The 24,527-nt window shown below is 37.1% G+C and overlaps 1 protein-coding gene across 30 annotated transcripts in view; it reads right to left on the bottom strand.

Moving 5' to 3' along the window:
• LOC134825055 (transient receptor potential cation channel subfamily M member 3-like) overlaps positions 1-24,527 on the bottom strand; it is a 76,529-nt gene that overhangs the window by 17,922 nt on the left and 34,080 nt on the right. For 8 of the 30 annotated variants that reach the window (XM_063837159.1, XM_063837151.1, XM_063837141.1 and 5 more), the window contains exons 2-6: positions 2,765-2,909; positions 2,185-2,298; positions 1,008-1,105; positions 702-813; positions 406-539 (exon numbers count right to left, since the gene is read on the bottom strand). In XM_063837159.1, coding sequence (XP_063693229.1) covers positions 406-539; positions 702-813; positions 1,008-1,105; positions 2,185-2,298; positions 2,765-2,909 — 603 coding nt within the window. Of the gene's footprint in view, positions 1-405; positions 540-701; positions 814-1,007; positions 1,106-1,654; positions 1,751-2,184; positions 2,299-2,764; positions 2,910-4,308; positions 4,436-7,016; positions 7,199-10,044; positions 11,400-15,458; positions 15,727-23,067; positions 23,797-24,527 lie in introns of those variants that run through there. The other 22 variants (XM_063837168.1, XM_063837165.1, XM_063837167.1 and 19 more) reach the window with 13 other exon arrangements.

Here is a 24,527-nt window from a genome sequence, read left to right as displayed (position 1 = left end):
TTCTTTCAAGAATTTTTTTCTGAATAGACTCAGTGATGACAATGTTCTAATAATGTATTAATTTAATTATATTTTTAGGCTTCCTAATATAGTTAACAACAAGTTGAATACTATTAAATATCATGATACTTTGCTCGTATACTGTTTCGTCCGATTTTTGAACTTTTTGTTGTTGAAAGCATGTATTCGCGCGACAATCGTCATTTATACAATTTTCTATACCTAATGTCCTAATCGTTAAAGAAGACTCAATTACAGCACGCGACTTAATCAAACTTCAACAAATTGTACTATAAAATTTAAAGTGAAAGTGAAAGTGAAAGTGAAAGTGAAAGTGAAAGTGAAAGTGAAAGTGAAAGTGAAAGTGAAAGTGAAAGTGAAAGTGAAAGTGAGTGTGAAACTAACGCAATGCTGTCCACCAGTAATAATCCAGGCTCTCGTAGACCGGGCAGCGTTTAACAGTCCCTGTTGAAAGGAAGCACAGATGTCTTGAGGTACGTTAAAACTCTTGGCTCCTCCAGAGACTGATATCAGCAAGTCTGAAATGTATTTATGTTAATTTCTCATGTCAAACTGTCTGCATTTAATAATCTAATTATAAAGCTTAGAAAAACACAAATTAAGTTTTGTTAAATGGCTAAACTGTTAAAGAAAGAAAACATGCCAAGAACATGAAAGTAAAAGCTGCAATCTAATCTTACCTGGTTCATCTAGTTTCCAGAAATCAGCGAAGAGAGATTTAAGGATTTCAATTCTTGGTTTCTCACTGTAGTCTTTAGCTATTCTCATATACTGCGCTTCCTCTGAGCACTCCTGACAACAAGCTCAATAAATTACCTGCTAATTACCTGCTAATTACCTGCTAATTACTTACTAATGACTTACTAATTATATACTCAACTAGAAAAATTAAAAAATTAAGTCACTAAATGAGGATGTCATGATTTTGTAAAACAAGCCATCTATCAAGTCGAAGTTCAAGTAGAAACAGCAGTTTCTGTACAGACCTCAACGTCGAATGTGATTTTTCCGAAAGCATTGTTTTTTGTGAGCATAGTGTTGTCGTTTTGTGTCCACGACGACTCTTCTGGCATCTCCATAAAATCTGAAAAATATTCTCGTTCTTCCTCGTGAAAATAAGTTATTTCATTGGTTTGGTTCCAAGGCTAGATTGGAGCACCAAAATTGATTTGAAATGAAAGTGTTACAGTTTGGACATGGTGACTGTAGGGGCCCTATTATAAGTAGGTGCTATTTTGACTGAATTCCTCTAAAACCACTGTTAAAACGTTAGGATGCAGCATGAACACAGAATGAACGGAAATGTAAAATCAGAAATAAGAGTCATGATACAGATATCAAAAAGGTACCAAATCAAAAAGATTTAAGAGGTCTAAGCAATAGGAGGAAGAGGAAGTGTTTAAAATTTTCACGGAGTTTGATCGCAGATCAAAATTAGACTAAAACTTGCATTTATCTTAGATCATGCACATCTTAAATCGGCTATTTCCCATTTTAAAGAAAAACCCAGGCACTATAATTGGTACTCGAAACGAATCAATTTCCATACATAACTGATCTGGATCATAAAGAGATATATAGATGACATACAATTTGGCATTTGCATTTTGCACTTGTTCTGCATGTGACTCACGATCATAACTAGGGAGCTTGTATTGGGGCGGCGCTAGGCGCCATCTTACTCTACCGCTTGCGTTAGTATACAGTACTATATCGCTTTCTGAACCTACTACAAATTCATAATGTCAGATCTCAGAGTTAGAGGTTTTTTTTAGCGCTTTATATGTTTATAGTATGATAATGATTAACTTTAAACCAGTCTTATATAGAAGTTATAAAATTATAAATTATACAGCCTCAAGACTGGTGATAAGTGTTATAACGCCATCAATCATATTGTAATGATCTCTTATAATTGGTCTCTTATTAAAATGTTCCCGTTTATATTATCATAGATTACATAGGCGCGTGTAAAGATTAGTATTATAATAATATATAATAATTAAATACTTTGTTTTACTAAATACTTTGTTTTACTAGTAATGATTAGGACGAGCTGTGAAGTTTTAAACGCTCACTTACAGACTTCAGCAAAGAAATAAATCTTTTCATTACCAAAAGTTAAGTTAAAAGGTGATTTTAGAAAGATTCAAACGCAATTACAGGAAGCTGAACCGGAGTGAGGGTGGGGTTGTTTAGACGGCCACCGCGGTTTATGGTTTTCGATCTCAACCTCTTCATGTAATTTTCCATCCGAATTTTGAGGCCGGATGTATTCTGTGGCAATGTTGGAACCGTAATCACGTGATACGTAACTTAACTCTGTTGTTAGCAAACAAGGGATCTGGAGACTGGTAGGTAGGTAAACCAAAACACGTGACAGTGATTAGCCAATTAGTCAATGAGTCAATTTATCAATTAGTCAATTAATCACAAGTCAAGGCATGTAAGCTGTTTCGTTAATGGCTGTCACGAGTCAAAAAAATTATGGTTCACCTTCTCACCAGCAGTGGCGTAACGTTACCATTTGGTTCCCCCCCCTCAAATTTAGTGGCGCCCCTACAAAGGTTTTTCAAAAATGTCCTAAAAACAAACAACAAAATTTCATTTCAGAAAGTCCCCCCCCCCCCCCCCCCCCCCGGGCCCCCATAGTTTTTTGTTACACCACTGCCTACCAGTGGATCTATAAATCATTACCACAAAAATGTTAAAAGTTGAACTTAAAATAAAGAAAGATGCAAACCCGAACCGGAACTAAGCTTAGGGTGTTTCGAGAGCTTGTTCTTGCAATGACAGATAGGGTCATTATCCACATCATCTTTCTCCTTAACGAACTTGTAGCACTCCCTAACTTGGATGTTCTTCACTACCCATTCGTCGAATGTCCTCTGAAATAATGCCTTGGTTATGTTTGAATAACTGTTTAAGAATGGGATTTCTAATTCGCTTTTATTGTAAAACATTATATACCAGGCCTCCCAGGGGAGCTATGACAAATCACATTTCTTGCAGTACAAATCGGCCGATAACATGCTAATTTATTTAGAGTTTGGGTGAAAGAAGAAGCTCGGTATATCGAGGTACTCAGTATAATAGAGAGGCACGGTATATAGAGTGATTCTGAATTATCTAGATTGAATATCTCTCATTTCAATTATTTTGATTACATATTATTGACGCGATGTATAACATTGGACACAAACTTCATTCAAAAATGACAATAAAGAGTAATATATACAGATGTAAATCCACCTATCACATAATTCACCAAAAGTTTAGATAGGCGGAAAAGGAAGAAATCCTAATTATAAAGCATCTAGTAGGCGATTTGTTAACTTTGACATGAGGGTTGAACAAAAATTTGCGCCGCTCCCCACCCGACACAAGTTCGTGCGATAAGTATTTTTTACTTTCGAGGCTCGAGCTCTCAAAAGATCTCAATATTATTAAGTTTGGGGGTGCACCCTATGTTTGAAGTATTACATCACGATAGAGAAGGGTTCGTCAATAAAATGTAATTTACTGTAACTTTATTAAACACCACTAGACTTTTATTATATGCAGAATATTGTTCTTTTCAGACTCCAACCGATTAAGAGACTGAGTCTTTGTTCTAGCTAGACGGACCTTTCTCAGTATTTGATGCGGTCGTCGTTCTAGTTAGACGGCACGTACTGCAGTACGAAATGCAGTCTTTTGTCCTAGCCAGACGGCACGTACTAATATACTGTAGTACGAGATGGAGATTTAAACTTGAGGTCCTCGGCGAAACTCATTTTTAGTGAAATTATACAGTCAAACTACTTCATACCGGGCTCCTCTGGGGAAACGAAAAGCGCACGGTATAGAAATCCCGGTATGGAGAGGTTCAAATGATTCCAATTCTGAAGCCTCTCAAACTCTCAAATAACCTGTCAATCGTCATATTATACGGTATACCCCATTTATAAGGGGCCTTATAGTTATGCAGGTGTCTGTCGTATAGCGATGGAATATACAGCTCGATGTGTACTCAAATTACCATCAAATACACTGAAAAATCACATATTACTTTCGCAAAATATAAAAACACAATCTTATACTTGACCAAAAGTTTGGGGGAAAGAAAGAGACCAGGTATATCGAGGTACCCGGTCTAGAAACTCGAGAGGAACGATAAACTTATAAAAATGTTTTACTGTACAGATACTACACTGCTAGTAATAGTATCTGTGATAATACTGACCTCGTTCTCTCACTGCGAATTTTTGAGATGAAATATCATCTAGAAGATTCTAACAAACTTACAGTTAGACGGAGTAACGAAAGAACGAAATCACTGGCCCTTCTAGTAGCGACGAGTCTCTCGTACATTTTGGAAACAAGATCATCACTTTTAAACATTGTAGGTAAAAGTACACACGCAATCAGGCTTTCATTTTAGTAATACAGAAGCCAACGTATCATGAATCTGTTTACTAAAAGATATGGATCTTATTCATTGGCCACTTCGCTTTGTGATGGTTAATTTGTATGACAATAAGCTTATTAAGTAATGATTAGTCATTTACAGGTGTCATACTTATTAGTTTTGTACAGAGTAAAACCTTGATTTACCGCGACAATATCCTTTTCCCAAATTGTGCTTAACAGGTATGATGTGAACCCCGATTAACCGCAAACCCCGATTAACCGCGGTTTTTTCTTTTCCCCAAACTCCGCGGTAAATCAGGCTTTTATTGTAGTTCTTTGACCATGTGCTGTCACCAATTAAAGCGGCTTTTGTAATAATTTGTATAGATAAAGATCATTTTATTATAGAAAAAGCGTATATATCACGGGAGGAAGAGTTGGTTTTTAGGATCCGCTGGCATATGGTACTTTTGGCTTGTATCAACGAAATTAGACTTGTCACCAACACTCATAACTATAGCTCATATTGGGCAATGCCCATTTCAATGGTTTCACAATTATCCAATTTTTTCTTGATGGTCGTAGACCGTATAGAGACTGTTCGAACACTGCAATTTGGTAATTGTGAAACCTCTGAAAAGGGCCTGTCCCAATATCAGCTATTTTTAGTGTTCCAAAATTGGCGGCAAGTCTAGTTTCGTTAATATAAATACCATATTCCGTCGAGAAATACTTTTGAAAATTCCATGCCTTACTGACTAGTGATTATAGTAAGCATATTTCTCAATTGTGATATTTTGCCTCGTCAAGCTCACTGATCAGTCATGCTCCCACAATTCAGCAATTTTACCAATTAACTACTACAATAGGTTTTATTAGCTACAATATGTGATCACTAGCCGCAGAAACTAGTATCATATCTATACTGTGATATATAGCCAACAGTAAAAGTAGCTGTTCGCAAATTAACGCGTACTGGTAATCAAGATGATGATATCTAGATGTGGAACTTACAAAAAGAGAATTTACCAGGTTACTAGGCATTAAAACAGAGCAAAAAACTTTTCCCGAGACATCTTCAAGAAACTTGTACATTATTGTACGTTTGAATGTTACAACGAATTGAGATGTGGTCTGCACGGTTGAAACATATGGTCTATGATTTGCCTCTACAAAGCAAAATCAATCGGCATAGTTTTAATTGTAGTATCGGTTTATTAGTACGGGATTTGGATTAGCATTGATTCCGAGCAATAGCCGATGGAATGGTTAAAGTTAATTGCAGTTAGCCCGGCCGACCGCAGACCAAAGTACGTAATGATTGGTAAATTAGTATCTGTAAAGACCACCAACAGATTAGAACTTACCATTTTACAGGTTCTTTCGAGATTTTCTTGTCTTACCACCGCCAAGTTATTTTTACAGCGGAGAAATTTATAAAATCACATACTTTAAATTTTTTCCTCCTTCGATTAGTTGTTGTTAAGGAGAAAGAAGTTTTGGAGTTTAGCATGCTTTTATGACTAAATTTTTCAAAAGCAAACCATGCGATAATCGAACTGATACAAGACAAAAGAATTTACGATCCCGGTATTTTTTCGATGAAATAATGGTGGCAAGAAGTTGGCGGTCAGATGAAATCAACAAAATTTAAAATTTGCACCTATGGACTGAATGCACTACATCTATGATGATTGGAAGAATTTAATATTTAGGTTTTAACTACGAGGTTAATATAAGATAATATTAATAACAGTTAATTGACTTGGACAAAATTTCCTTTGATGTCTAATTATTTGAGTGCTTGTGTCCTCATTCAATTCCGGAGCAGCGTTTGATGCATAACGTAGATAAGGATTTAGTTTTTGTTTCTAACTAAACCACTTATAAAATCAAAGACTTTAACAAACCTTTACCTGCATAGCTAATTTGGCCAATGTTGAAGCTATAGGATCGTGAAACAAACCCTTCTTGCCATCATACGACATCATTCAGCAACAGCACAATATCAGGATTAAGCTCAATCAGCGCACGTAAGATATAAACCTCGCAAATACAGGTCCTGAATTTCATCAAACCAGGCAAACTCCGACTCAAACAGGGAATCGTGTAATATATGATTCTATTTTGAACACCACGAGTGGCTAATTGGACACACCATGAAGTGAGGGTGGTCTCCGGATCGATTGATTGCCCGATTAGACGGCGGGTAATTGGTCCAGGAAATGCGTTACATGAAGGTTAAATAATTTCTGTGGTATGTGAGGAGGGAAGGTTTATTGGACTGGGAGGAAAGGGCTGAGGAATTGTGGGAATGTAGTGTGACGTCGGGAACGAATTGTTATTAGGCAATCATTACTATTAGTTGATTTAGGATTTGCCGGATTGATGATTGAGATATCTATAAGTTAGCCGGAGAGAAAAATGTGAAGTTAAGAAATGGTGGGCTGCATGAGTGATTCAACCAAATTGAACGCCACAAATTTCCTCCATAAAGATGCACAAATGGTCAAGTTTAATATTCATAAGCTGTGCAACAACAACGCAAAGCAATATATTCTCAGCGTATTACATTAAAATCTCACAGTGAGAACAATTCAGACCTTTTTGAAAGCTGAGGTGAGAAGACCTCTCCAGAGACTTGTGGAATCTTGGCCTTTGAGAGCGTTATAATCACCTCGGCTCTGTCTCATCCCTCATAAATTGCAGAGGAGAAAACCCTAGTAACAGACACTAAGACAATAATATGGCAGAGAAAATGGCAGCCCTCAGAAAAAATAGAGCCCTCACCTGCAGAGCGCTCAATCGAATGATTCGTGCTTTTTCATCTATTGTGAGAATATTGTAGTTTGTTTTTAACTAAGTCACTTGCATACTGCATAGCGTACGCTGTGGCATACGGTTGCTTGTCAAGTGAATGAAGGTCCGAACAAGATTTTTGTTAATACTTGATGCTGATTACGGTCCAGACAAGCTCGTTTAAATTTCAGTTATTAAGTATTTTTTAAAGTGACTAGTAATTAGTTAAAAAGTGGTAATCCTTACTTGGCGCTGCTATTCAGGTGAATTATGTACTTCATATCTGATATCAGGTAAGCTACAAGTACAATTACGTAAATGGTAGGTTAATTTATTAAACTGTTTAATTATGTTGGTCAATGTACCAATTTATTCAAAATATTATTACAAAGGGCATTAAATCTTGGATGCAACTCAGCTCGCGACTCGTTTTACACGTTTTGCTTTAACTTACTAATTATTCCACAGAAAATATTGATTAGTTAAATGTTATTGATTATTAAATGTTGTCTGAATGCCTTATACAGCAGCACTGCAGTTGTTTTCCACTGAAAGCCTTATAAAGTAATAATGAGCTTAAAATTTTAAAATAATAAAGCGATGAGGTTTTTAATTAATTTATCTCGTGATTGAAAAGGGCAATTTTTGTAGCTACAGTCATTTATATAATGTAATTGTAATCATTATTTGCGAAAAATAATGGTGGAAAATAGTAGCAAAGCAGCTAGTAACTTTTAAAAGCTTAAAAGGTATACGTTTTTCGGTTTTCCATCACACGTTGCAACATTCAGTTAACGGCTGAAGTATTCACAGCCAATTTAGAGGCCGCTATAACTAAAATACACTTATGAAGTTGGGGTGTTTAAAAACACAGCTTATCCTTAACGACGAAAGTGCAGGTTTCACTTCAATATTTTACATTAACCTAGTAACCTTTAAAATTATAAATACAGTAGAACCTTTATTTTATGTCAGTGGAAAATTTTAACGCCTTAGCTCACACATACTTGGAGTAATTTTTCAAGGTAAAACGTAAATATGATATTGATAGCAATAAAAGCTACAAGACATATTCAGCTTCACGTCACGTCCACTAATTTCCCACGGATAATCAGGTCAAACCATTACTTATTCTCACAGTCTAGCTAGAAGCCACTGTCGACATGATAAGGACATAATAAGATAAAATATAGTACAAAAACAATACTGCCCTTGCAGACATTAGCAGTTAGACGTTAGTAATTAGACGTTAGTCGTTATACTATTTATAGACGTTTGTCGGCATAAAGTGATATATCAGTGCTCGTGCTCTTTTGTTTAGTTTAAACACTTAAACACCACTGTACCTGCAGAACTAGACAGGTTTTCCATAATGGAGAAATACAACTTTTCACAAAGTTGAGTCTTGAAATTGTAGGAAAGTGCAAAGAGAATATGTTATGGAGGATTTTCAAAGCTGAGAAAGTTACAATATCCATCAGTTTTAATTAGAACTCTGCTCGAAACCGTTACAACATTTTATTTGCCGTGTATTGCACAAACCTATTTAACATTTCATCATGTTTCACAAACCTGGTAAAAAATCCTTACGTTCCACAAACTCATGAACATATTTTCTTGAGCTTCAAAAAAACCGCGAAAATGTTTCCTTGTGTTTTACAAACCTTTTCGGCGGACAAAGGATCATCAGTCACACCAGCCCTACGTCTCATGAAACTAAACAACAAAATGAAAATAGCAGACTCAACATAAGGACGGAGGTTACTAATCAGTTAAATAAAGTTTATTAACTTAACTAAGGTGCGATCTTTTCGAATACTAGTCTGAAACAGTCTATAATAGTGGGATACCTATTCAACATTTTTGCAAAGTTTAAAAAGCGAAGTCATATCCGTCGACCAATGCCAGCATACAATCAATTCAGCTTATCAAAATCCTGGGAGCTGGTAAACTTTACTTTCGACACTTAGAAAAGTTAAACGGATAGAACTTTTGTGCGGCTTCTGCAGCAAGGTATATTGTTAAATCGTTTAATTGCGCATAAGTTATCACCGACCAACTAATCTCCCAACTTTCACCTTGTGAGAGCCGCGATGTCCAGTGCCAACAAATTTCCACTACAAGATCTCCTCCTTTGCCAGCTACTTATTATACTTTAGAATCTGCTTATTTAATAAATAAGTTATTATCTGTGTATAACTGTAGGTTATTATATATAACAATATTATTGTATGACATGATGTTCGGCAAGTTTCCACAAATGATTTTTTAATCGGGACCGTCTATTGGCGTAAAATAATCGGTTTTCAAAATAAGCGCTTTTTTAGCATTAAAAAAGCGCTTATTATTGCTTATTGTCAAAAATCATTTGTGGAAACTTGCCTGATGTTCTCCTCCTTTTCCAGATACTTATTATTAGTATTATTCAATATATGTGTACAGCGTAGAGTAGGTCAGTAACTTAGTTATAAGTAACTTGAGTCGCGTTTGTCAGCAGTGCTTGTCATTCGCACTGCCACTAAAAATTCCACGAAATTGAAAAGTTCGTATAACTATAGTCTATAATTGTGGTTCAGGGCAATTTTACGAGGGGTTGACATGCAGACAAAATAACAGTTTTGTTTGTAGTTATCATAACAATTCTTTTAAACTAGTAGTCATGGTTGATGGTAGTGTACCTGGTATGGAGCAATCATTGTAAGCTAGTGAAGGGTAGCGTACCTTGTAGTTGTTAGATTAGTGTACCTTGTAGTTGTTAGAGTAGTGTACCTTGCAGAATGCAGTTGTTACTTCCTTAAATGTCACGTGATTGTAGTTGTTACAGTATCGTACCTGGAACCGTGTTCTGGTGACGGAGTATTGAAGAGCAGGACTGGACTGCCAGACTGAGGGTATCCTCTCACGACCACGGAACATCTCATCTCACCCACGACAACACTTTTATGGCTGAATTTCCTTTTTTCATGTTTGGTGACGAGAACAAAACTACGAAAAAGAAAAAATACGCCAACTGTTTGACGCCATATATGGGCCAAACTGCAAACTCATAAATCAGAAAGATTATGAAATCGAAAACGAAAAAAATTCTAAAATCACTGAATTTATATAATGAACCAATGAATATAATACTAATAGTAATACAGAAACAGAAATCAGATGTAAAACAAAATACCTCAACCTAGAACAAGCAGATGGAAGATGCCACACGCACACGAACATTAGCGGCCGCCCGCAGTGTTTATCCCGTAATTAGGGGTGACACTACCGCCGATTAAATGTTCTCTCACAACTGCCTTATTTAATTGGAAAGCGCTGAAACGCTACTGGAGGTACATACGGAATGCAGGGTGGAGTATAGTACATTGGCGGGGCAAACTGTACGTGACCCAGCCTTAAACTAGCCTGTATTTTTTGAGTGATGCCATGAAAACGAAACGAAATGCTCTGCTCAGCATGCAAATTTAAACAAAAAATAAAAGCATGATTTTTGATCAGCGTTATTTATCTAATCAAGGTGTATATATCGGCTTCTGAAGGAGTTTGAAGGTCATTAAACCAATCGTAGTAACCACGAATGATGCAGATAGCTTGAAGTCGATTACCTACTTATTAAGTTATTAATTTATTCAAGTAACGAATATGAAATTGTGTGTCTCGACTTGCGGTCTTTGCTTTTCAATGTGGACATTTAATATTAGAAAAGGACAATTGACTATATCACGGCTTCTGAAAGATTTGGAAGACCATTAGCCCAGTTATAGTAAGCACGAATAATGCAGATAGCTTGCCCTTTTCGCCTTTATAATGTCAATGAACAAATCTTTTGGACTGTGGTCACTTCTGAACTGAGGAATACAACGGTGCATGATTCAACGAACTTCTCAAGTTTGGATAAGGACCGAGAACTGCTAATCCTACAAAAATACAAATAAAATATAAATGGTAGTCGGATCTTACAAATCTCAGTAGGTTTTCAGTCATCGCAGCATTTTGCTTACATGTGCCTATATCACATTCAATTTTGAAGCAAGCAAAATTGAAAAAGTCAACGGCATTGATGATTGAGCTAGCTCAAAGAGAAACTAAGAATTGGTCAAAAATAGCACACTCACGAACTTGAAATATATTTAGACGCTTCTTAGTACCTCAGCACATAGATCAGTGTATACAGCTGTAGAAATTAAAAATTAGAAATTAGAAATGTATACATTACGTTCTTTATTTGTACTGCTGTCTGCTATGCAACTTCGAGATTTGAATGCATCAATCCTATAAATGTCGGGGACACGTGCTGCTTACAACACATACACACCTGCCATGCTCCGATAAGGATAATCTAGATCACATTGATTTGACTCACCATCACGGAATATAATACTGTTCAAGTCATTTCTCTGCGCCAAATTGTATGAATAAAGGCGGACAAATCCAATCCCAACTCAGCTCGGAGAATCTGAGATGAATGCATTGACAGTCCTATGTAAATTTAATCTAATTTGTAAATCTAAGTGCTGAGTGATTTCAGAGCAAGGGAGTTGTTCTTTATTTTACAGTGTCCAATTAACTAATTAACTAATAAAATGTTTTGAGAATCGTTGTTTTCCTTACTTTCAGTTTTATCACGTTTTCTAGTTTCCCTAATTATGCGAACTTGAAACGATAACATTAAGGCTTTGTTTCACTTCTAAATGAAAAGCTTTGATAATCTATAATAATGGGACTGGTTCAAAGATGATATAACAAAGCGATCGCATGGTTGGCCCTCAGCCAAACCGAGAAAATTGTATGGTTTGAATGATTTACTGCTATACTACTATAAGGTTATTGGTTCATTGTACTGACTTGCATCAAATCATGATCGATAGTAAATAAACGCAAAAATATCAGCGTAACAAAATATGTGGATCACCTGAAAGCTAGATAATTTTGTAGGCTAGTTGCAGAGCCGGTTTGACTACTTGCATCTTGGCAAACAACAGTCTAAGATTGTGTCAATGATCTGAACTTAAATATCGACTAGACATGATAAACCTGAATAAGGTATGAAATATAGGATTGCACGCCTTTGTCTCTGCCAAAATTCCTCGGATAATTTATAAACTTATTGACGTCTCCCACTAGGGTTTGTTTGAATATAATTATAGTTAGAGGCCACGCAGAAATATATGCAGAGGGTCCGTGAACCCCTTCTTTTAAATCCATGCTTATTAGGCGCCGTACCATCCGGCCTCAGTCAAAAGGGAGGTTTTTAACACCGTTAAAGCCAGCTTCAGTGATCAGAATCACATGAAAATGAGTTGGAATGGAGTAAAAAATAAGTTCAAACATTATAGAAACATCTTATCAGAAATTCTTGGTCAGACATAACGTGGATGCTGGAGACGATTGTTGTTGATTCGAAAAATTTCGAGAAAAAACCTGAGCCATGATTGAAACGCAGAATGAACAATAAAATTCTCTGAAATTTGCTTTGGCAAGCAAACAAAACCCCGACAATAAAGTTTGTTATTGCCACTAAAAATTCGCTGCAGCATTTTATGGTAAAATTCAACAAAACAAGGTATGCTTCTGTTGAAATTCTCGTAATCCTCCTATTAACTTATTAAGGCATCTTAACTCCACACCGGATTACAGCCTACCAAAACCCTGTAAATGCATTGACAAATTGTGCTGAATATCATATCATTTCCGTTAGAGATGGTCGACTTGATTGTCGGTAAACTGCAAAGAAGAAGATCGATAAAATAATCCGTGATGAAAAGCAACCGCGGCTGATCTCCGCTAAGTATGCAACGAAAAAGCCAAAAGACGGACAACAAGAATCATTCAATCACTGTACGCTTAACTCTCTGAAATATTTTCCACCACGAGGCGAGTAATTCCTTTGCAAATCGAGATCAGGACAACTTCTAGTCGCTATCATACCTTTTAAAGAATACTGACAATGAACTCCAGGGTACATTACAGCAGTGCAAGACACGGATAGACATGAGAGCATTTTATGTAGCAGGAGTGCCAAATATTTTCAAACTAAAGGTTAGAAATACATCTATTCTGACTTATAAGTTATAGTTATATGCAATACAGACACATTGGCATATGGGATCTGAGTATTGAGTAGTGATGACACAAAAAGGAGTTTTGCATGTGTTTTGGAGAAGCCAAAAAATATCCACCGGTAAAACTTTAAACAAGGTTTTGACTGATTGCAATTTCTTCACACCGTGTGATGTGACGTCATAGCAAAGGCGATGTGTACTGTTAGGTATTTTGCACTGTTATTTGCGGAAAATTTATAGATTATAATTAAGAAGATGTGCCTGATTATATTCCTATGAGAGAGACAAAACAAAGACAAAACAAAGACAAAAAAAAGACCAAAAAAAAGACAAAACAAAGACAAAACCAGATAAGCAACACTATATAGACATGGTGTATTGCTATCCTTCACGGAACGTCTTTTAAACTAACAATTAACATGAAAAAAGCGCCTTGTCCTGCTATTACTAAGGCTCTAAACGTTCTGATAAAACTGCAGGAGGACTGGTTATTATCTGGTTGATGACATCACTCGCTTTTTTGCTGTAGCATTTGTCAATAATCAACCCGAAAAAAACGCTATAGAACAAAGCTGGTCATCAAAAAGCGTTTAGGAAAGAATAATGGAACATTAGAACCAGAAAACAAATAATTTCATTACAAGCTGCTTATATTTTATGTTTAACTTAAACATAAAATATATTATTAAGCGTATGCATAGCAACTGCAAATTAGTTAACAGCCGCGAAATAGTAACTTATAAAAGCTGATAACACTGGAGACGATAATTCAGTTTTTAACTTTGTAACAGTTTGAGTTAACGAGCAAACGGGCCTATAAAAACGAATTTATAAATGTCACATCAGCTGCACGTCAGTCGCCCAATACCATATATGGGCATATTAGACCGGTTTAAACAACACACAAAATAAAAAGGAGAATAACGCGGGACTTGTTCATGCAGTCGTTGAGGTGGAGTAAATGCTTCCGGATCGCAGTATACCACCAGTTATATGTTAATTAATCAGTAATAATTGGATAATCATTCCCAATTAAACAGCTGTATTATACAGTTGCTAACGATTTCGGGTTAATGTCTATTTATAGGCCCATTCAATGGAAGAAGCAAGAACTTAACTGATTTAACTTCGCCAGAATGACTAGGTGGTTTGGAGTTGTCAAACAATTTCATGTCAGTACTCAGTATATTCCCATCAATTAATTGAAATAGACGCTGATAACTTTATCAAAGTGTACCAACTATACATTGTTCAGATGAGAGAAAGAAAGAAATTATTAAAAAATGAAGAAACAAAGAAATCAATCAATAAAATAATTACACTACTGCAATGCCGTCTAGACGAGATGGTAACTCTTGCAAAGACACACGTGAACAAGTGTAGCCGTGCCACATGAATGACTTGAACAGTGGAATTATTGGTTCCAGTTTTTTAGGTTAAAACCTGGGAAATATTTGCATGTAGTTGAACTACATACAAATATTTTCCAGATTTCATGAGTTGAACCTCAGAACTGGGACAACCGGTAAGTGTTAACAAAACGATTTATGTTCGATGGTGTGTTCAAAAACTTTTCTTGGAAACGTATAACTATAAAGGCTAAAAAGCCGGCTGTTGAAAACAAGACCAGCTGAAAGAGCGAAAACAAGTTGGTAACACTATAAACGATGAGTTGAGTTTTACCCCGTTTGAAAGTGCTGATGTGAACCGAGTATAAGGGTTCAGCACTAATCACCACCTCAAAAAACATCCGTTTAACATGTAGCGCGTACTAGACAATAACGCTAATTTGTTATTTAAAAAATTGAAAATTTGGCAAGTTTCGCTGCGGTGATCAGTTATAGACTTCAAACAACCAAATATTCTTTTATAAAACTTGGACGCAGTACTCGGTCTGGTGACCTTACTTAAACTAGAGGCTAGTGGCCTAACTGAACTATTGGCCTACCTAGGTATATTAAAAAAATGGACGAGTGGCCTAATCCTAATTTAGAACAGATTTTACTTTTAGGCCACCAGTCCTGCACGATCTAACTCAGGAATCCAAGATTTTCGAGAATTATGCCTGTGAGTGTGTGTTCTGAGATCAGCATGGCTATTTTTAACTAATGATACCCAAAATTTGTAAATCCGAGAAACTAAGAATATTTCGATGAGTTGGGAGAAAATGTAATATCATGTTCTCACCACAAGTGATAAACAGTGAGATAGACACAGCTGTTGGAGGGAATTCTTCTTCTGAGGTCTCCAGTTCAATCCTCCCACGTATCTGGAGCTCATACCAACTCGTAGCTAGCTTAGTCTTCTTCAGCACACAACGTGGCTCACAAAACAGAAACTTTGGTAATTTATTCGGACCTCTAATTGATTACACAGGTCACAGATCCAAGGAATTTGACTACTATCTTTGCGAGATACCAAGAAAACAGGCAGGCGAATGCCTTGCAACGTTCACACTGAGTGACAAACAAAAGCCTTATATTGCCTCCCTAATACCTTTGGGAGTATGCACGTGGGCGCGGTTAATCAGACCACCACCTAATGGTTAGTGTTGTAGCAGAGGAGCAGCAACAAGAGCTTGGACTCTTATCCACAATAGACGAAGTAGATTAGCGGGGTTGGAGGAGGCTTGTAGCCTTACACAATACACACTGTGAATATATTTATCAACCCACCCAATCTACTCTCCTTTAATTTACATTTGGTTGCCTCATGTTAAATATTCATCTAGTATAGATGTCTATCGATCGACGTAAGCCAAATTTTATAAATGCTAGATCATTTGCTTTCATTACCGATGCTTGGACGTTGGAGCCCTTTAAGGTGCATCTGTCCAAGTTCATGATTCTCTTTACATCGCTAATTATCCGGATCTAACCCTGACGAGGGAGATAAGGAGGTCACTATATATGGGACAATTATAATATGTGGGACAATTGTGGGACAATTGCATGCTTTTGTCTAGTTGTCAAGAAGAAGCCGATAAATGATTCATCATTCAATTGCAGAACAATGGTGTAGGGGTGTGCTGGACAAGAGATTTGCAGATTTTGTATCGTGCAGGTTATAAGTGATGCTGGATACGCTAAATGTGAAACAGATGACAGCTCCAATATTTTATAATTTTAGAACAATTAAGAACATCTTAATTTCCTAATTTGAGAGACTTTTCTAACCTTATATTGTTTTTTAGCCGCACGAAATCGGAAATACTGTATAATGTACGAATGGAAATATAAATAAATGTTTGTTAAACTAAACCTTATATTAATTATGAACGTGCATCCGTTATATTAAAGCAGGAAAGGTAAAATAGGTTTCCAGTAAAGAAACGATGTCAAAACTTTTAAAAGAAGAATTATAGCTAAAATATCAATCGAGGAGATGATATAAAAATACTGATTTTTAATCGATCATATCATTCTAAATTTATTGGGGACGTTAGAAACAATGAGTTATATAGAAGACAAATCGAGACTTTAAAACTCTCACCATGACGATGCCGCGTCGTCTATGTTTCTTGAAGCCCTTATTCTGGGCGACTATAACACCGCCCCCGTTATGTCGTCGGTACGGCTGGTAATACTCCGGAAACAGTGTGTTCCGAGACATTTCTTCGTACATTCTTCCGGACTATCCGGACTTTTCCGTGGTCTTCTGGTGCCGAGGAAAGCAAAAATGGGGACCAAAACGGACCATCAATTTAATGTCACGAATATGTTTTTATCGCTGGATAACGTCAATGAAACCTTGAGTGTATAAACAATATATCAATACACAATATATCTGTATCAATACCGTAGAACGAGAGGAAAATTATCAGTAAACTACACGGGCTATTAGTGTCAAGCAGTGCAACCAACAATCAGCAGAATTTTCCCGGGCCTGTCAATAAAGCTCACAACAGAGATTTTTACATAATTAATCAGTATCACAGGATCTATAACGGGTTATCTTTATATTGGGGGGTTACAGCGTCACACGAAATTACTCCACCTCGCCGCACGAACAAAGCAAGCCAGCAGGACGGTCGACTGAACCAATATCTTACATCTTACAGATAGTGTTACATTTTTATAAAAAGACAGGCAGTCCGCACGGTTTTTTTGAAAGATCCAGTATTAGTGGTTATGGGGTAACAAAAGCCAGATGGTGCGAATGCAGACCTTTTATTAAACCTACCTTTCACGGCCGTAATTTTAACACCGCGATGTGACAGTGTGCTAATTTAGTAGACACGAAACTCAGCAGGCACCAAGACGTATAAAACCCTAAACATTTAACACCGTCGCGGGGACACATTCAAAATCAGAACAGAACCTTATACTTAAGACAGTACAGTTGGTTGCGGTTATACTTATGATGTAAAGTGAGTAAGATAGGCTCAGTACTCAAAGTGATACTACTTAATATAACAACTACTACATAACAACTACGAGCTAGATGAGTATAATCGTATGTAGAATGTTGGCTAACTCTGTAGAGCGATTAGCTTGGCATATATCATTAAACAGGTGCACCAGCTGGTTCGTAATGCTCTGTACTCTTAATATATTTCATTGTATCTGCTGTACCCAAATTGTAGGCCGCTATAATTGTAGGCCGACCTTTTTTATAAGAGAGCATATTAAGAAACGTTCCGCTGAGAGGTTATAAGATTTATGTAGAAGCCAAGTCTGGAGAATAAAGTTGTGAGGAGGAGATGATACAAAGCAAGCTCTTACAGTTATAGAAAGGAACATTCTAGAAATAAAATTGCCAAGCTCTGGATTAATCCGCAGAGCTGAACAACTAAGCACCCGACTATATGTGATCCATTAAATTAAACGTTGGCAATTCTGGAAAGGAGTTGTTATTAAAATTGTTGGCAAGGTTCAGAATATTCAAGCTTTGAAATGTGTACTCAGGGTACTCAGACACCGATCCGACCATTTACAAAACTTTAAGATACTTAGATTTCTCATGATTCAGTGGTTCCGCAGAAATGGTTATACAGGTTGCAAATGTAAACGTCTAGCGTAGATGGACCATTAACGTCATGATCTTTACTTGCATGTGCTCGTATTTATAGATTGTGAGTATAATGAAACAATCGTTCGTGAAGCTGAACATGCAGAGCCTGGAAGAAAATACTGACAGAATATTTTAGACGTAGATCGAGGCTCACAGAATGGTTAGTGTACATATAGATTCATGGCTGCTATAGAATATGTGGTTTAATTGAGCACTGCAGCATAACGATTAACGATATAAGGCAAAGATCACGCGACATCGATTTCTCCCGACGAAAGCGATTAGAATCTGTTCTGGTTTACTCGAAAATGTAACGTCGTTAAAAATAACAAAAGCTGAAAAACGGAATATAAATCAGTCCATCGGTGCCAAAATGACAGTACGTGCAATACGGCAGCTGTTGATTAGCACTAACCAGTTAAAAGATAGTATCAACCAATATAAAGTTTTATTAATGCAAATATTACAGCTCTTTCTTCAATATATAAGCTTAGCTATAATATATCAGGTTCACGTATACTAAACTGTGAAGAAGTCATGACAATGCAATAACGGTAATTTTATTACAATTGTAAACGACATTAATTTCCATTGCTGTTAAGTCGCAATTAATTTCTAGATGATGGGTGGCCTACAAAACTGCACAGTTAGAAGCAGTGTAAGAAGTGTTATAACTTTATAAGCAAAATAACCATGGCCACGTTTTCACTGTATCAGTGAAATGCCTCACTTTCTCTCTCTTTGTTGGTCTAATTGTCTGATTGGCCAATGGGTAAGCAGGAAATCTGCTGCCACCAATACGATGTAACCAACAGAGCAAGCACGAATTAGACCTGCTCTACCAGCTACAAGCGAATGTATTCATACCAATTATGTTTTGTAACCTATGGCGCTATATGACGATGGTAAAACGAGTAGGCTTTGACAATTTCTGTCAACCAGCACTATTTTGATACTTTGGTTTCGTATCACCTCGTAGCAGCATGGAGGAGATCTACGCCGTGATTCCGAGTCAAGATCACAGTTGTAGTTTCAGAGCCTAATTATGCTTCGCTGACGAAGAAGCCACCCAAAGTATTTAAAAGACCTGCATCAAGGAAGCTCTGGTGAATTTGTTTTAACAATGGAATAAGAGAGGGCTCTCAGAGCACTGCTACGTAACAAGAGAGATTTTCAGGTTATTTTATGGGTTCAAACTGTTAACACGATATCCGGACAAGCTTGACAGTTTCCCTGTAATCTAAATAATCACTGTAAAGTTGTTATAGTAATACATGAAAGTCAAAACAAATTCGTAATAACTAATAGTTGGTTAGTTCAACACTTTTTGTTATCAACGGGACTTAATTTATTGACATGTCGTCGGATAAATGTTTTTACTGGTTATTCCCAGTATAAAGTTTCAATAGCCGCACTAAACTTGTGAAAAGGTATTGGGACTTCAGGCATCACAAATTAAAAACAAATTAAAAACAAAATGTCAGATGGGTCTAGTTCGTAGAGCCATATAATTTTCACAGACCAGGGATTTCTGCAATTACAAATTTTTTGCCAGCTTCGTTGATATCTTCAACAAAAACATTGTTAATCAAATCATTTCAAGTTCAACATTCGATATTAGAAATATACGTTAGAAATAGAAAGTCATGAATCTTAAAGTGACAAATAAACTTGTCAAATAGTGCTTAAACAAGATTATTGTTGATTTGAACAAGAACCATTTCGTGAACTTGGAACCGCATTAATCATAATGCTTTTTAGAGACCAGATGGATTACAAAATACCAATTACCAAATCAGTATTCACTAACCCTAGCAGAATTCTCGTAGGGATAGGTTGAAATGATTCTGGTTGATTCAAAGGACATGTAATTGTAAAGGGAGTTTGAACGACTCAAAAACTAAAACAGGCACGCAATGAACAATCAAGCAACAGAAATGATCTTTAAACCAAAGGACACGATATATTTTTCCCGTCTGAATGCTGTCTCTTCCTCGCCTGCCATTCATCCCTGTGGAGTCAGTCTAGTTTTCATCAACGGGTCCGTCAAACTGTGTAGTTAGTCGAGTCTGCTGATATAGTTTTTAAATAACTTGAACTGTATTTCGTTGTATTTCTATGTGTAGCTTAAGAATAAGGTTTAGAACAGATTCTGTTAGGTTAATTTTCAATTTAAAGTTGGTCTCGTCGTGATTCATATAATTCGAACTTCGATTGAAAACCTGAGAAGCCATTCTCAGTTTTTCAAAGAAAGTTAAGCACTGGACATCAGCTGACAAAAGATGAACACATGAAGAACAAATTATATAAGTAAAATTTATAGATCGACGACTTAATTTATTGACTTTGGAGATCTGCGAAGTATACATAGTTATACAATATACATTCGTTATTATTTTTCATCTTGAATTTAAACAAGCCAGTATAATGACGGGAAAAATGTTTTCACCATGAACATACTCGACCAATAATTCTGCGTTCAAAGTGCGAGATTACAGATTAAAAGAACAGAAACCGATTCTCTCCACAAAGAAATGATTATCTCCAAAATTTTATCCCAAAGAAATAATTTTCCGACAAATTTGTTCTAGCTCGTTAGTGAGAGCTCCATATAATCTGCCTATCCCGTTTCATGTAATACGGTAGAAGTATGATGGGAGCGAGCAATATTTCCTAGTGTACCATCAATTGTCTTACTACTGGTGAGCAAGCCATCGTCACCTGACGTGACGTCATCGTCACATGACGTGACGCCATCGTCACCTGACGTGACATAATCGTCACCTGACGTGACGCCATCGTCACTTGACGTGACGTCGCATATCCGGGAAATATTTCTTGGTTTGTTCTAATTTGGGCAGAGCACCGTTCATAAGCCACCTGATTTTATGGTTTAATAGTGATGTCTCTTATTCATTTTAACCATATCAAGTTTTTATGTATGATCTCGTAAACGTTTGAAAAATCAGATACCGAAAAAAGAGCTTAGCAAAACAATAGAAATAAAATCAACCGGACTAGATTAAGAAATACGATCAATAACCAATAACCAAGAAACTGAATGCATCCAAAATTCAAGAAAATATGTGTTGACAAAATAAACAGTCACTGTCGGACTATGCAAATTTGGAAAATTATAATTATCGAGGTCGGAAATAAAGATGTTTTGGATATTATAGTTGTACTGCACTTCCGAGAGTATGATTATGAGTATGGTGTAACTATAGTTCATACTTTCATATAACTATAAAGCTATAATATATAGTTGGGAAACTTTAACTTCCACAAAGTGATTAATCCAAAATTGGGCCTTAAGGTCGCGCCTATTTTAATTAAATTGATTGCTCAATCTAAATAAGTATTCGAAATGATCATGATCACAACTGTGCGAGATGGCGAATTTGACTAATTCGAGTAACAATAATTTCCCATCGCAGAAAATCAACAAAGTGTCGGAATTTGGATAATATTCACAAAATATCCAACTTTAATAAAGATGTAATAACAGCTACTAATTCCCTCGTACATGAAGGTAGTTAATATGGGCTAGCTATTGCTAACATAACGTGCCTCCTGCTCATAACAAGAAGGAAACCCCAGTTGGCCTAACTGGATTTTCCTAATCGCCTTTTCGTCCCGACTGTTAACAACCTAGCTTACTGGTTCTTACCATCAGAAATTTGTCGAAGATGGTGAACATGGTGAGGAGCAGGGAATCCAGAGACAAGGGGAAAACGTAGGACAAAAATAATCTAGACAGGATGAGATCTGGTCGTCGCCTGCACGATCATTACACGTGCAAATGGAGAAGTAGGTGGAGGTAGATTGACAAACTTGTGCCGCAGGTGATGGGTTCATTAACCGCGGTTCTCTCCCCATTAATTAATTAATAAACCGTCCGTGGCTGTTACGTGGTGAACCGTTCCTATCGGTGGAGTTAACAGACATATAATAACTTGGTGGATTTTGTAGATTTACCATTTACGTGAATACGGTAAACATATTGGCATTGGGTACTCCGTGTGAATATCACTAATTCCTGATCTGGATGTGAGGGAGTTTAGATGATTATGCCGGTTTAATTTTCAGGATTGAAGTTTGGGTTTGTATAAATCAGGTTGTGCTTGACGACTAAAACTGTGAGGCGGTCTGTACTATACTCCCATCAGGATAAGATGCGGTAATTATCTGTGGTAATAAGCGCATCCTGGGTATAGTTGATTGAAATTATCGTGCAATTTCACGATCTGAAGCCGACAAGACGAACTCAAATTTTACGTAAACTTGACGCATTCAAAAAATGTTTTCCTCCACAATTTTGATTCAGCCGAGGTAAATAAAATTTAAAGAAAAGATAAATAAGAATTAAACCGGAGATAACGAAAAAGGGACAATCAATAAACGTGACACAACCAATAAACCAAAACTTCTCACTTCAACCCGCGGAAAAAGGACCGTTTCAGATGCCCGACTTTGTCCGGTTGTCCCACAAAGGAAGCCTCTATCCGCGTGTCTGTGTGCTAATAAGCTGCCAGAGCGCGACATGTCACGTGACCAATATACCTGTACTCACAATTGTCACATAGTATCTATAGGCCTGGTAATAAATAAAGGACACCGTACGAATCAAGCTAGTATAACCGATTGCAACTTATATGTCGAGGGACATGCAACAATAAAGTTTACAAAGATTTTCATTCTTCTCTCTACCTATAATTTACAGTTTCCAACCTGTTACATAACACCTGTATATCCCAAGAAACCCTCAATAACCCGTACTCACTTTGCCAGTATCGTCCTTGCTGCTCCGCTCTCCAAGCAATCTGTGGCCCAAGTTCTCCAGCGTGTGGTTGATCTGAATAGAATACCGCTTCATGTGACTCACAACACCATGATCAGGGGGCCTGGCAGGCTCTGATCCTTTCCTCAGACTGTGGAATGTTGGGGCGTCTACGTAGAAATTCTCAGCTTCACACTGCCTCCCAATGTTAGGGGTCGAGGTAGCATGTCGTCTGACTCTCATACCCAGCTGCAGATCTTCTTGGGTAGCCTCATTCTGGAGCACACTCTCCTCCAGGATGGTGTCGTCACATGGTCTGAAGTTGCAGAACTGTTTACTGAGAGACACCTTGTGTTTGGGTCGTGTGTGTCGACCATTGTGGCTCTGTTCAGGGTTTGAGAATGTCCTGGTGACCGAGTCTCTGTCTGGGACACTGAGGTGACCAGAGAGAGCTGGATCAGAGAGGGAGTTGTTGGTGGAGAGGGTGGTTGCTCCGAAAAGTGGTTTGCTCACAGCTGGGAAGTCTCTTCCGTTCATTTCAGAATTTGGGTCGTCAATTTCGTGATCTTCGTTGCTCCGAGATCTATTTCGTAGTACAGTTGATATAGTGGGTGGGAGATGGATTACATCCGGACACGAGCCTCTCCTCATTGTTTTCAAGATCTGACTTTAAAAATCATCTGTCCCTCATGAGTCTCCCCATTTTGTGGTCATACCCATGATTACTGTTAACCTTAAGATTTGAAACATGATTAAATTTAATACTGCAACTGCACCAAATTACACGTATGATACGACAATGACGAGTGCAGCACACGTCCTAGTGCATACAATAGACAAGAGGCAAAGCTCAGGGCCGTGTGATACCCAAGCACAAATTATTTAACACAACGCTTAGTAAATGTCACACCGCTACTACGTACAGCTAGTGTTATAGCGTAGGTTAGTAATTGAGAGGGGGCCAGAATAGTGTGTCATAAGCCAAATAACAATTTGGGACAAGTTGGACGCTGTAGGATTCTTATATTATGCCTGTCTAATTACCGTCCAGGTGAACATTGAACAATCGAACTGTCCTGGAGGCGTTGCCATAGCTTTAAGGGTTAAATTACGTGCATTCAAGTGCGAAAATCTAGATGAACTCTTTGACACAAAACGTTTGCAAAATGGTAATCTCAGCTGCTTATTATGGATCGATTAATAATTAATCCATGCTGTTGAAAATGCTTTGAATTATATTACATCGATGATTGTTCAATGTTCGATGAAATTGACAGGAACTAACAGAAATTGACAGGTTTAATTCAAAACGTGATAATGTAAAAGCTTGAACAAGGTACAACCGGCAAAGCTAAGGAAAACGCTCACACAGGTGTACGGGGGAAAACCTAGAACAGTCAAAAAGTAAAACCTCTTCTACAGTTCTAACGGGCCAACAAATAAACACAAGAGGGGTGTTTTAG

This window comes from Bolinopsis microptera, chromosome 13 (genome assembly GCF_026151205.1).
Source record: "Bolinopsis microptera isolate Bmic1 chromosome 13, MBARI_Bmic_1.0, whole genome shotgun sequence".
NCBI lineage: Eukaryota > Metazoa > Ctenophora > Tentaculata > Lobata > Bolinopsidae > Bolinopsis > Bolinopsis microptera.
This window is presented reverse-complemented; position numbering and strand designations above follow the sequence as displayed.